General features: G+C 37.7%; 1 protein-coding gene across 1 annotated transcript in view; it reads left to right on the forward strand.

The window, feature by feature from the left end:
* Positions 1-8,835, forward strand: part of tmem255b (transmembrane protein 255B) — a 25,565-nt gene extending 16,730 nt beyond the window's left edge. Inside the window, exons 4-9 of the mRNA XM_022767791.1 lie at positions 2,335-2,424; positions 4,222-4,302; positions 5,540-5,625; positions 6,471-6,630; positions 7,436-7,579; positions 8,605-8,835. Of these exons, the coding sequence (XP_022623512.1) occupies positions 2,335-2,424; positions 4,222-4,302; positions 5,540-5,625; positions 6,471-6,630; positions 7,436-7,579; positions 8,605-8,835 (792 nt within the window). The remainder of the gene's footprint in view (positions 1-2,334; positions 2,425-4,221; positions 4,303-5,539; positions 5,626-6,470; positions 6,631-7,435; positions 7,580-8,604) is intronic.
* The last annotated feature ends 2,628 nt before the right edge of the window (positions 8,836-11,463 follow it).

Raw genomic sequence — 11,463 nt, forward strand, 5'->3', positions numbered from 1 at the left:
TAAGGCATAAAAACATCATAGTATAGTAAGGCATAAAATGTCATAGTATAATAAGGTATAAAATGTCATAGTATAGTAAGGTATAAAATGTCAAAAAAAATGTCATAGTATAGTATGTCATAAAATGTCATAGTATAGTAAGGCGTAAAATGTCATAGTATAGTAAGGTATAAAATGTCAAAAAAAATGTCATACTATAGTAAGGCACCAAATGTCATAGTATAGTAAGGCATAAAATGTCAAAAAAAATGTCATAGTATAGTATGTCATAATATGTCATAGTATAGTAAGGCGTAAAATGTCATAGTATAGTAAGGTATAAAATGTCAAAAAAAATGTCATACTATAGTAAGGCACCAAATGTCATAGTATAGTAAGGCATAAAATGTCAAAAAAAAAGGTCATAGTATAATAAGGCATAAAAACATAATATTATAGTAAGGCATAGAACTTCATAGTATAGTAAGGTATAAAATGTCATAAAAAACGTCATAGTATAGTCTTACATAAAATGTCATAGTATAGTAAGGCGTAAAATGTCATAGTATAGCAAGGTATAAAATGTCAAAAAAATGTCATAGTATAGTCTTACATAAAATGTCATAGTATACTGTAGGAAGGCATAATTTCTCATGAAAACGTCACAGTATAGTATGTCATAAAAAATCCTAGTATCATAAGGTTTGAAAATTTCATAGTATAAGAAGGTATTAAATTTCACAAAAACATCAAAGTATAGTAAGTTATAAAATGGCATAAAAACATCATAGTAGCCTACAGTAAGACATAATATAGCATACTCATAGTATAGTAAAGCATAAAAACGTCATAGTGCTACACAGATTTACTTGTCAAGCCTGCCCTTTAAGCCCCTTATTATTTGCCCTAGCAATTGAACCATTATCCATCACACTTAAACCATTTTGGACGGGTGACAGGGTTGTTGTGTCCCTATCAATGTTGACACCAAACCTACGCCCTTGATAGAAATACACATGTTTTTTAAACTGTTCTTAATTTTTGTGACAAACTGCTGAAGCCTATCCCATATGCTGTTTCAGGTAGATGGATACAGCAGATGAAAGAACAAAGTGCGTGTGTTTAATCTTATGTTTCAGTGCAGGAGGTTTGGTCCTGGAGGAGCGATTGAACAGACAGGAAACGATGCTCAGTGATAAAGTTTATGATCAGACATCTGTGATCAGCCAGCTGGGTCTACTGAACTGTTTGTGTGTGTGTGTGTGTGTGTGTGTGTGTGTGTGTGTGTGTGTGTGTGTGTGTGTGTGTGTGTGTGTGTGTGTGTGTGTGTGTCATATGTCTTACAGTAGAAGCTTTATAGAAGAGAAGTGTTTCACATCGTTGAGATTTGGGTTTATTGATCAGTGATCAGATTCTTAGGCTTAATTTACAGATCTGTTTGAATGTGCAAGATTGTTCCTTGCTGTGTGTGTGTGTGTGTGTGTGTGTGTGTGTGTGTGTGTGTGTGTGTGTGTGTGTGTGTGTGTGTGTGTGTGTGTGTTTCAGTTTGGGAGAATTAGATTGACCTTGCTGGTACAAAAGGCTGTCCCTCTGTCCTGTACATTGCCTCTTTCCCCATAAATTACCCACAAAGCACCTCTGTGTTGGCAGAGCAAGAGGCCGTACATTTCCTTTATCGTTCTGCAGCCCTGACACTGCAGACGAGGACACACACCAGCAGAGACACTAAGCTTACATAAACTTTGACTTCAATCTGGATTTTGCCTTTATATCATACAAATTCCAGCATATGAATTAATAAATAAGAAAAAAATATTAAATACTCAGGATAATTAAATTACGATATTCTGACACAATATTGCAAAAAGTAGAAAGTAGATTTATAAATAAATGTACATATGTCAATAAGTGATCAATGATGTGTCCTCTGTCTTTATGTTTACCTCTGTAAACTTTGAGTTTATTGTTATGTTTAAGAACTTAATTAAAACAGAATAAAATACTGGAAATTTGCAAATTCAAGATTTCCACATCAGATTTACCAATTATTAGTGGCTTTATTTCTTGATTCATTTTTATTTGACTAATTTTTTCAACTTTTGTGCATTTACTTATTGAGAATTTTTTTATTTGAATAAGAAAAGTGTCAGAAATGTGTTTCCAAGTAATGGAAAGACACTTAGTAGTTGTGCATTCAAATAACACAAAACACAAACAGATAATCTCATAACTGTTTTGATGCTTATTTATTCTAATGTGGTTACTTTTTCTTTCTTCCAAGATTACTTCTCATGACCGTATCCTCTTTTTTTTCTTCCCATACATTCTCTTCATCCTCTTCCACCTCTCCTTAAGCTCATGGCAGCCATCATCTTCATCAGTATCGGAGTCATCGCGTCTTTCTTCTGCGCCATTGTGGATGGGATCATCGCTTCAGAGTTCATTGTAAGTTTTACATGTATTCATGTGCCTTTTCTTTTCTTTTTTTTTGTCTGAACAAACTCTGACACGTTCACACACCAATCAGAGACTGGCACAGACACCATAGTAAAATCAGGAACTTTGTAGATGCAATCAGACAGATTTGACTCTGGACATGTGAACCAGATAAACTCATCTCAGTGCCGGACCTGCAGAGAGCGGCTGGGTCACCTGAAGAGCTGAAGGAAACATTCAGCACAACAGGGATGATTACATGTGACCAAAAGTTATCCATCCACTGTAAACTCTTGTATTCTGATTCAAACAAACATACAGTAAATATAATAAACAACCAAAGTCAATTACATTAAAATAAAAACATGTTTATCTTCATATCATATTTTAACAGAATAGAGAATAGATAATATATTTTCCATGATTTGGTGTACACACAGTAATTGGTAAAACATTAGAAAACAAAAGTTTGGGAAATGGGGTGTTTACAATTTTCTATAAAGAGTAAAAAAAACAACCACATTATATTACAGCCCCAACCTTATTCTTACTGTGTAATGTAAACTGTACGTTGTAGTTGCATTCACTAAAAAATTTATTCGTTTGTAGGAAAAAATACAATATAAAAGAGGGGAGCTCAGTTCCACTCACACTACAGAGATTTATTATCAAGTGTCAAACAAAAGCATTTATTTCTCCTTTCCTCTAAAATGGCCAGTAGTTACTCCCTTGTCCCCATAGGTCCAATTATTCTAGTTTTCTTCTACTGTATCTATATTTAAGTACCAGTAACAACTGCTAACTATGGTATTAGTACCTTATTCATACAACGCAATGGCAGTGTAAAAGCTCAGGCTGTTTTATAGTTTCACCCAATATTTTGGAATATATCTTTTATTGAAATTTACTGTATCACATAAAATGCAATTCCACAAATATTGTTTCCCTCTCTCTCCTTGCCACTACATATACATCTATGTCAACTATTACATAATGTTTGTATTTAATAAGTAGCAGCCTCAAGAAGTCAAAAAGCACTTTCATAATCTGTCACTTTATCAGCACGTTGTCTTTCTCTCCCACAGTAAAACTCCAGATGAAATTTATATGTGTGTAATTATATTTGCGCAAATATCTGCATTTGTTTATGTGGGAATGAACTGAAAATGCAGAGAGGTCAAATAAGGCCATTGTTGCTTCATCCCTGGATACATCAAATGTTGGATACACACACACAAACACCTGAGTTTGTCACATCAGCCTAATGAATTTTAATGAGTATCTTAATGAGTACGGACCAGGAACAGTGGACCTCCCAGCACCTGGCCCTGAGTCACTGATATTGATCAGCAGTGCTATCAAACCCTTGCAGATATATTTCTTTTGTGCTCACGGGACAGTAAAAGTCATATTTATTGCACCTCCAAGGCTTTGGACAATGAAAATGATTTTATTACCTTTCACATTATATAAAGTCCAGTGAGGTTTAGTGCTGGAGGTTTTGCAGTCCGGTGCAGTGGACACTTTTGAGAGCAAGAACATGTTGTAAACCTTCACTGCTGCAGTGACAGAGAAGCAGGAGGAGGATGGACACATGGTTCAAATTCACACACATGTAACTTTACAGGACACACAAGGGAAAGTATATAATTCAAACCTTTAAATCATAGAGATCTACTCTAAAGAAAAACAGTTGTGCTGTATGATAAGTGGATTAACTTGTACTTCAGTCCCTGTTTAATTGTGGCTTATGTATTTAACAAGTCTTCTCTCTTTCTGATCTTTCTAACACACTCACACATACAGGACATTAGACCCTTGCAGGAGGACATGTGCGACTTCTATGCCAGTGGATCGGGTTACGCCTACGACAGCTACTACACAGAGGTGATTCTCATACACACAGTATACAACAAAACTGAGTACACCTGTGTGCAATATGACTACAATGTTACTGTGTCATCTTACAATAATTGTCTTATTTTGTAAGTAGAAGTGTAGGGTATTTGATTACACTACATTGAATACAGGCCCTAAAGTACAACCTAACTGCAACAAGAGTGAGTACACGGCAAGGTACAAGGCTAAATGCATGAACAAGACTATAAAAGAACCTGTGAACATCACATCAGCTTCCTCAGTTTGGGTTGTGTCTAATGCAACATGGGTCCACATGGTACAAGAAGAGCCAAATTACCAATAAGAGAAGACGCAGTGGTCGTCCTTGAAAAATGACATATGTTATTTACACATCTTTGTACTGAAAAACAGACGGGTAAGTGTTTCTGACTCAGCACAAGGATGGATCATCTGTCAGTGACTGATCCGGCAGCTGCATGAGTGCAAAAGCTGTGGGGGATAAGATGACATTTATAGATCAAAAATAAAGGCCGACATACAAAATATGGCAAAAATAAATGACTGGAATCACACGAATGGAGGGTGTACTGACTTTTGTTGCAGTCAGTTTTTTAATATGGACCTTTCCTTATAGTTTAATTAGTCCAACATTTGTGCTTTTCAGATGAATTTGGCTTCATTCTTCTCGTTCTTTGTCTAAAAACGAATATAATTGAATTAAATGAAAAGGATTTCTAATTACTTAACATTTTAGTCATATTGACCAGGGGTGTACTCAGTCGTGTTGTATGCTGTAATGTATATACACTTCATATACCACCTGACATTGTCTGCACTGTATAAGTACCCTAACCTGTGGTTTTTATTCACCTTTAGTTGTAGTCTTCCTCCTCCTCCTCCACACTGCTTTACCTTTGTGTCTCAGTTGTTGTCTTTTAAATGGTGTAAATGATGGTTTGAATGCATTTTAAGGTTAATATAGGAATATATTGTTCTTCGTTGAAAGTTTCACATAGTGCGTAATGACATCTAGTGGTCAGATAATGTTACTGCACAGATTTACTGACAGCAACAAACACTTGTCATCAAACCAAATTACAAGCAAACAGAGACTCTGGATACATGTTGGCATACAGTCAGTTACTTTCTGGTCATGTGTTTCTTTCTCCAAACTTGTATCATTTCCATGAGGTTAATAAAACATAATACAAATGAGTGAAGCTCGGAGAATATTTGAAGTCATCAAACCTCACTGACTCTGCAGGTGACGTGCCGTTCATTCGACAAAGCATGCAAGCTGAAACTGAGGAGCAACACCTGCTACTGCTGCTACCTGTACAACTGTGAGAGGTGAGCGACAAGGTGTTCACAGGCTAAAGCACCAACTTAAGGCTGAAAAGGTTCTTTGCTGTCTGTGAGCAATAAGACATATCTATCAAGTGACTTCCTACTATTCACAGCGAAGTGAGAAAAAAACTTTGAAGATAGACTGTGATCACATGTCTGCTCAGAGGAGGAAATAGAGATGTAGATTAACCATCCATCATCTATACTGGAAGAGCTTAATTATAAATGACAGCAGGGCCTGGTGGAAAATCACTGTCCTGGATTTCTGTGCTAGCTGCCAAAATTGCATGTACAGGCTGTGCTGCTGGAAAATCACTCTTACAAGACACACACAGGCTGACATGGATCATGTGATTTTGGCACTTCCTTGCCTTGCGGAGGTTTATATTTTTATCCTTCCAAGATTTTGAAGGAAGGAAGAATATGAAGGATGGAGAGCTTCAGAAAAAGTATTTTCCTGATTGCAACCATAGCATCACTCAGTCATTAGCTGATAAACAGCTGCCTGGAAGGTTTAAAATGTAATAGAGTGAGTTCAAGTGATGGACAGTGTGCGGTGCTCTTTGTTTTCTTCCTTGTCTGGAAGAATTGAAATTAAAACACCTGTGATATGAAGTGGAAAGTGGTGTTCATACAGTGGTAATCATTAAATCAATAAGAGCTGAACTCCATTTATCATCATCTGTTCCAGTGATACACTTGAATGAAACATAACCATTAGTGATACTAATTACACCTGTGCACCTCCTGCTGTGACAGGTCAAAATATCAACTGTGAGGGAGGTATACATGCTTTGTGATTTATAGCAACTAAAATACTGACCAGTGCTCTTCTCTTCTTCCTCCAGCACAGAGTACCACACACAGTACTATGAGTTCACTGGTGTCAGCAGCTGCTGGGATGTGATCCACTTGTATCGTCTGCTGTGGGCCTCAGTGGTGCTCAACGTGATTGGCTTGTTCCTGGGCATTATCACTGCTGCCATCCTCGGAGCATACAAGGACATGGTGAGCTGGAGTCCTTTATAAATCTTTATAGACAAGAAGTTAGACAAGATGTAAAGGCAGACTGAGTACTGAGCAAAATAAAAACCTTGTAGTATTACATTGATGATGAAGGCTTTTTATTATGCTCAATACTAGTTACCTTTCCTTATTGCCCACAGGTCACACAGAATAACAAGCTGTTTTGTTGCCTCTGTGTAAACCATCGGGAAGTGTCATTAGAATATTTTTTAATAATTCAATAACCACAAATTGAACTTACAATGTCTCTCACTAGAGCTTCTTTCAAAACTCCCTAAAGTTTAGATTTTTCACTGAAAGAGGAAGCGCCCTAAGCTGAATCCGATCACTACCATTCCTGAATTAACACGAGATTGAACTGTCGAAAAGAATCAACTGAATAATGTACTTTGCTGTATACTTGCATTTTTAATGTTTTTTTTTTTTTTTAATAATCTAACTTTTTTTTTCCTCTATTACTTTACTAAGGCTTCATAGGCAGATATCTGTATTGCTCATACTTGAAGGAACTCTAAACTCAATCTAAAATGCAGTTTTTCAGGCATGAAGAGCAGTCTAATAATCTGTTTCAAAGACATGAAAATCTTTGATTTTATTGTGTTAATCTTAATGGTCCTGGTTTTATTATTATGGTTCCTACAGTACAACAGGCAGCTGTCATACCTCTTATATAATGAAGTGTGTGTGGTTCGTGTGTAACTGGGGCACACTCACTCACATTTGCATTCCAGCTTCCTTTGATGATTTACCATCTTATCCCAAACACGTTTGCTGTTTCTTGCAGCAGAAGCCGACTCCTCAGATGGCTCCCAGCCCGGCACCGCCACCCCACATCCTGTACAACCCGACCCAGCACATGCTCACCTACGCTGGCTTCTGTCCTTCAGGACAGACTCTGCCCGCCTACCCCAACTATCCAATACCAGTGCAGGTGGGGGCAAGAAACCAAAAAAAAAAAAAGAAAAAAGAAACATTCAGTGAAAAACACAGTAGGAAAAGCACAGGTGTAAATAATAAAATGAATGTTGGCTGAATTCCATTTAGCTGCTTTAGTTTCAGGGTCATGATATCGTACACTTGTGGTTTCACTGTTACACTGTCATGGCTCATCGGGGAAATTAAAAAGAACAGAGCCATTGCAAATGTTTTTAGTAACACTCATGTTTTACCTGCTGCGACAGGTAAAAATGTCTCCTGTGAAAAAATACCTATTTCACATTCCATTCTATTGGTTTGGCAAACAGATGAGTATCACTGGCTCAAATTTATTTTTGCTGCACTTGCACAGCTGTTCCACTCTAACATCAAAGCACTTGACCAGAGAGAAAACTATTAATCTGCACTGCTGCCACGTCACATGGATACACAGATGGATACCTGCAAAACTTGTGTGAGGATTTGCTACTTTTTCCAGTCTTACTTTGTAGTAAACTGACTATCTTTGGGTTTTGGGCTGCTGGACAAAATCTGAAAACAACACCTTATATTCATTATTCACTTTCTGATGTTTTAACGACCAAACAACTGACAAACAACAATAAATAAAATAAAACTGGCAATTTAGGTCCAAACACCCTCACAGAACAACTGGCACGGCTGTAGACTGTGATAGTGATCATCCAAGAGCCTGTTGAGAACAGGAATGCCTGATTGATGGGCCATAAACTGAACCATGACCTCTGCTGTAGTTGTTAAATAAGCCAACCACCCTTATTCAGGAGATGCATTGGTTTATTTATATCATAGTGACTTTGTTTGAAATGTGTAAAATTTATTATTGATGGTGTCTAATCTTTGCTGATATTTCTATGGCTGCTACCAGAGAACCAAACTACACAAATCAAAGTAAAAACCACACCTCACATAAAAATGTAAGAAATAATTTCAGGTATCTTTGGCTCTACTTCCACATACTGCAACAACCTACCACTCCCTGTCTCTTCTCCTCTCCCTCAGCATAACAACAACTACCAGGCACCTGCTACACCCCAGCTAATCCCTGAGGGAGGCCTTACCTCCACCTCCTGCCCGTCTGAGGAGAACCAGCAGCCCTCTCAGGCTCCCACCCAACCACAACCTCAGGGAGCCAACCAAGAACCAGGAGGCTTCATGCTGACTCCCAACGCTCCTGTCCTCTATGGATCCTCCTACAGCCCCTTTGAGAAACCACCTCCTTACGCCTGCTGAGGTCTCAGAAAAAACATATGGGGCATGTGAAAAAACATTGATCTGGTCAGACTGAATGTAGCACAAGACATTTCATAGGTGACCTTGTAGATGGAAAACACTCAAGTGAGCATCACAATTCCTGATTTAAATGCTATGTCTCATGTGTCTGATGGATTCGAACTGAAGAGAGACAGATTTATAGCTATTTAGTGTGATTGTATAGACATAACTAAGTTATTTCATGTGTATTCATTAAATGGAAACAGTCCTAGAAAAACGCTTATTTTCTTCCGTGCTGAAAGTTAGATACCTCTGTCACACCTACAGGTAAATATGAAGCTACAGCCAGCAGCTGTTAAGCATAGCTAAGCTTAGCATTATAACTGGAAAAAGAGAAACAACTGGCCTGGCTCTTTCCAAACATAACAAAATCTGACTACCAGCAAGAAAGCGAGTAAGCGTATTTCCCCAATTGTCCACCTTTTCCGTCAAGCCTTAAGCTGGCCTTCAGATATTACATAGGTTAATACACTTCACTGTGATCTGACATTTGTTTCTGTTAAACCTTGTGCTGATTGAATTACAGGTGTATTGTGTTTTATCTCACTATGCTAACTACCGTACAAGCAATTAAAAGGGCTTTCTTGAAATGTGAACTGGAGTAAATGATGCTGGTGTTGCTGTTACTTTGCTGAATCATTTAATGTGCACTTTATAGTTAATATAGCCTACTGTATATATAATTGATAATGCATGCTAACTGCTGTGAGATAGGAGTATGTAGCTGTTACTGCTATGAAATACATTATGTATTAAAGAGGCACCTATTAGAAATCCCTACATTCACTGATGCATAAAAATAGATGTAGAGTACAGGCTTCAGCATTTTTCGAAATACGCTTATTTGTTTACCTGCCAACAGTCAGAAGAGAATATCAGTACCACTTTCGTATTTGTGTGGTAAAAAAGAAGCACCAACATGTGAGTAGTATCAATTTTATCTCTAAGCAAGACAGTGAATTTCCCAAAAATATTGAAATAAACATTTAAAATCCCACATTTAAAAATATCACCAGTAGTACTTTTACTAACAGTACCAGTTGGTTTCACTGCAGTTTCACCTTAAATCAAGACTACGTAACTTATTAAAGAAGAAATAACAGTCTTCCTCTTAGAAAAGGTTGAATTCATAAGCAATAAAACATAGGTGGAGCAGGGGGGCGGCTTATGGGGCTTCAGCCCCAGATGTTTTCCCAAAAGCCTTGAATCTTATATGAAGTTTATAATATAACTTCAACTTGGTGTCATTTCCGCTCTGACTGGACCGGCAAATCAGTGGAGCTCTATTAGTACTTTACTGAGGTAATAGCCATTTATAGGTCACCCGACCACTCGCTGAGCATTCAGGCTTGAAGCAAAACACTTGATGGTTTCATTTTCCGCGCACTGGGCAAGCCATGAGAGGAAAATGAGCAAGAGAGCAAAGGGGAAAGAACAGGGCGACCTGTGGACCAGGAGAGGAAGCAGCAATAGGTGACGTGATGATTGGGGCAGAGAGAAAAGAGTGAAAAGCTAAAGTTAAGAGAAGGAGAGAGGAGGAAAATATGTGATGATGAACCAGGAGAAAAGGATGGAGGAGGAAGTCTGGATTTGAAGAGTGAAGAAAAGAGTAGAAAGGAAGGAGTGAAAGAGGAGGGGAGGAAAAGAATGAAGAAGGGAAGGGGAAATGGGATGTGAAAACTTGTGGGGAAAGCAGGTGAAGAGGAAGAGGAACAGGTATGGAGGTAGATTTGCCCCAATGTTATTTGTGTGAACAGATTGACAATCTGTGTATAAATGTGTAATCTGTAAATGTAAAACACCTTCCATAAAAGGACTGAATGATTACAATAAACTCAACAATAAAACAAATGACACCAGTTATCTCTATACAGGTTGGAGGGATATGAAATGTGGTCCATTTACAATGTATCTTCATCTACAAGACAGGATTGTGGAAAAGAGGAAGAAAGGGGAGCAGAGGTGGAGCAGGTGTAAGAGAATAAGATATGCATTTAATATTTTTACATCTTCAGTTTATGATCAGAAATATTAAAAATCTTGTTTTTGTTGTTTTATATTTTCTTTGAGTGGCGGACATTTCCAGGGATAAATGAGTGGAGTTGAGAGAGTGAAAGAAGAAGACAAGAGGAGGAAATGAGAACAGTGTGATCAGGAGTAGATCAAATAAAATATTGTATGATAACGTTACACTACATGTCCATGTTGTTTATCCTATGATGCTATTCCTTAAAAGAAATTTAAGATGATGCAGGCTCAGGATGAATTTTTTTCCTGGGCAACTATCATGTTTTCCCCAAATGATGTACAAATGGTGTACGTGGTGTAATGCTGTGACTGGGGAAAAAATTCCCCAATGGAGCATGTTCCCAGAATATAGACTGAAGTTAGGGCTAAGCCCCGAATGCTCACAATGTCTGGCTCCGCCCCTGCAATAAAACATGATTTTGCTCAACTCAATACACTCTGGTGTTATTACTTTGGCCTTACTTGGTCTGGTATAACTAGTGACTTATGATAGCAAACATGAAGTAGGCACTGCACAGTACTGATAGTTACCAGACTTTTTATGACATTCTTCAATAC

This window comes from Seriola dumerili, unplaced genomic scaffold (genome assembly GCF_002260705.1).
Source record: "Seriola dumerili isolate Sdu_G_001 unplaced genomic scaffold, Sdu_1.0 BDQW01001299.1, whole genome shotgun sequence".
NCBI lineage: Eukaryota > Metazoa > Chordata > Actinopteri > Carangiformes > Carangidae > Seriola > Seriola dumerili.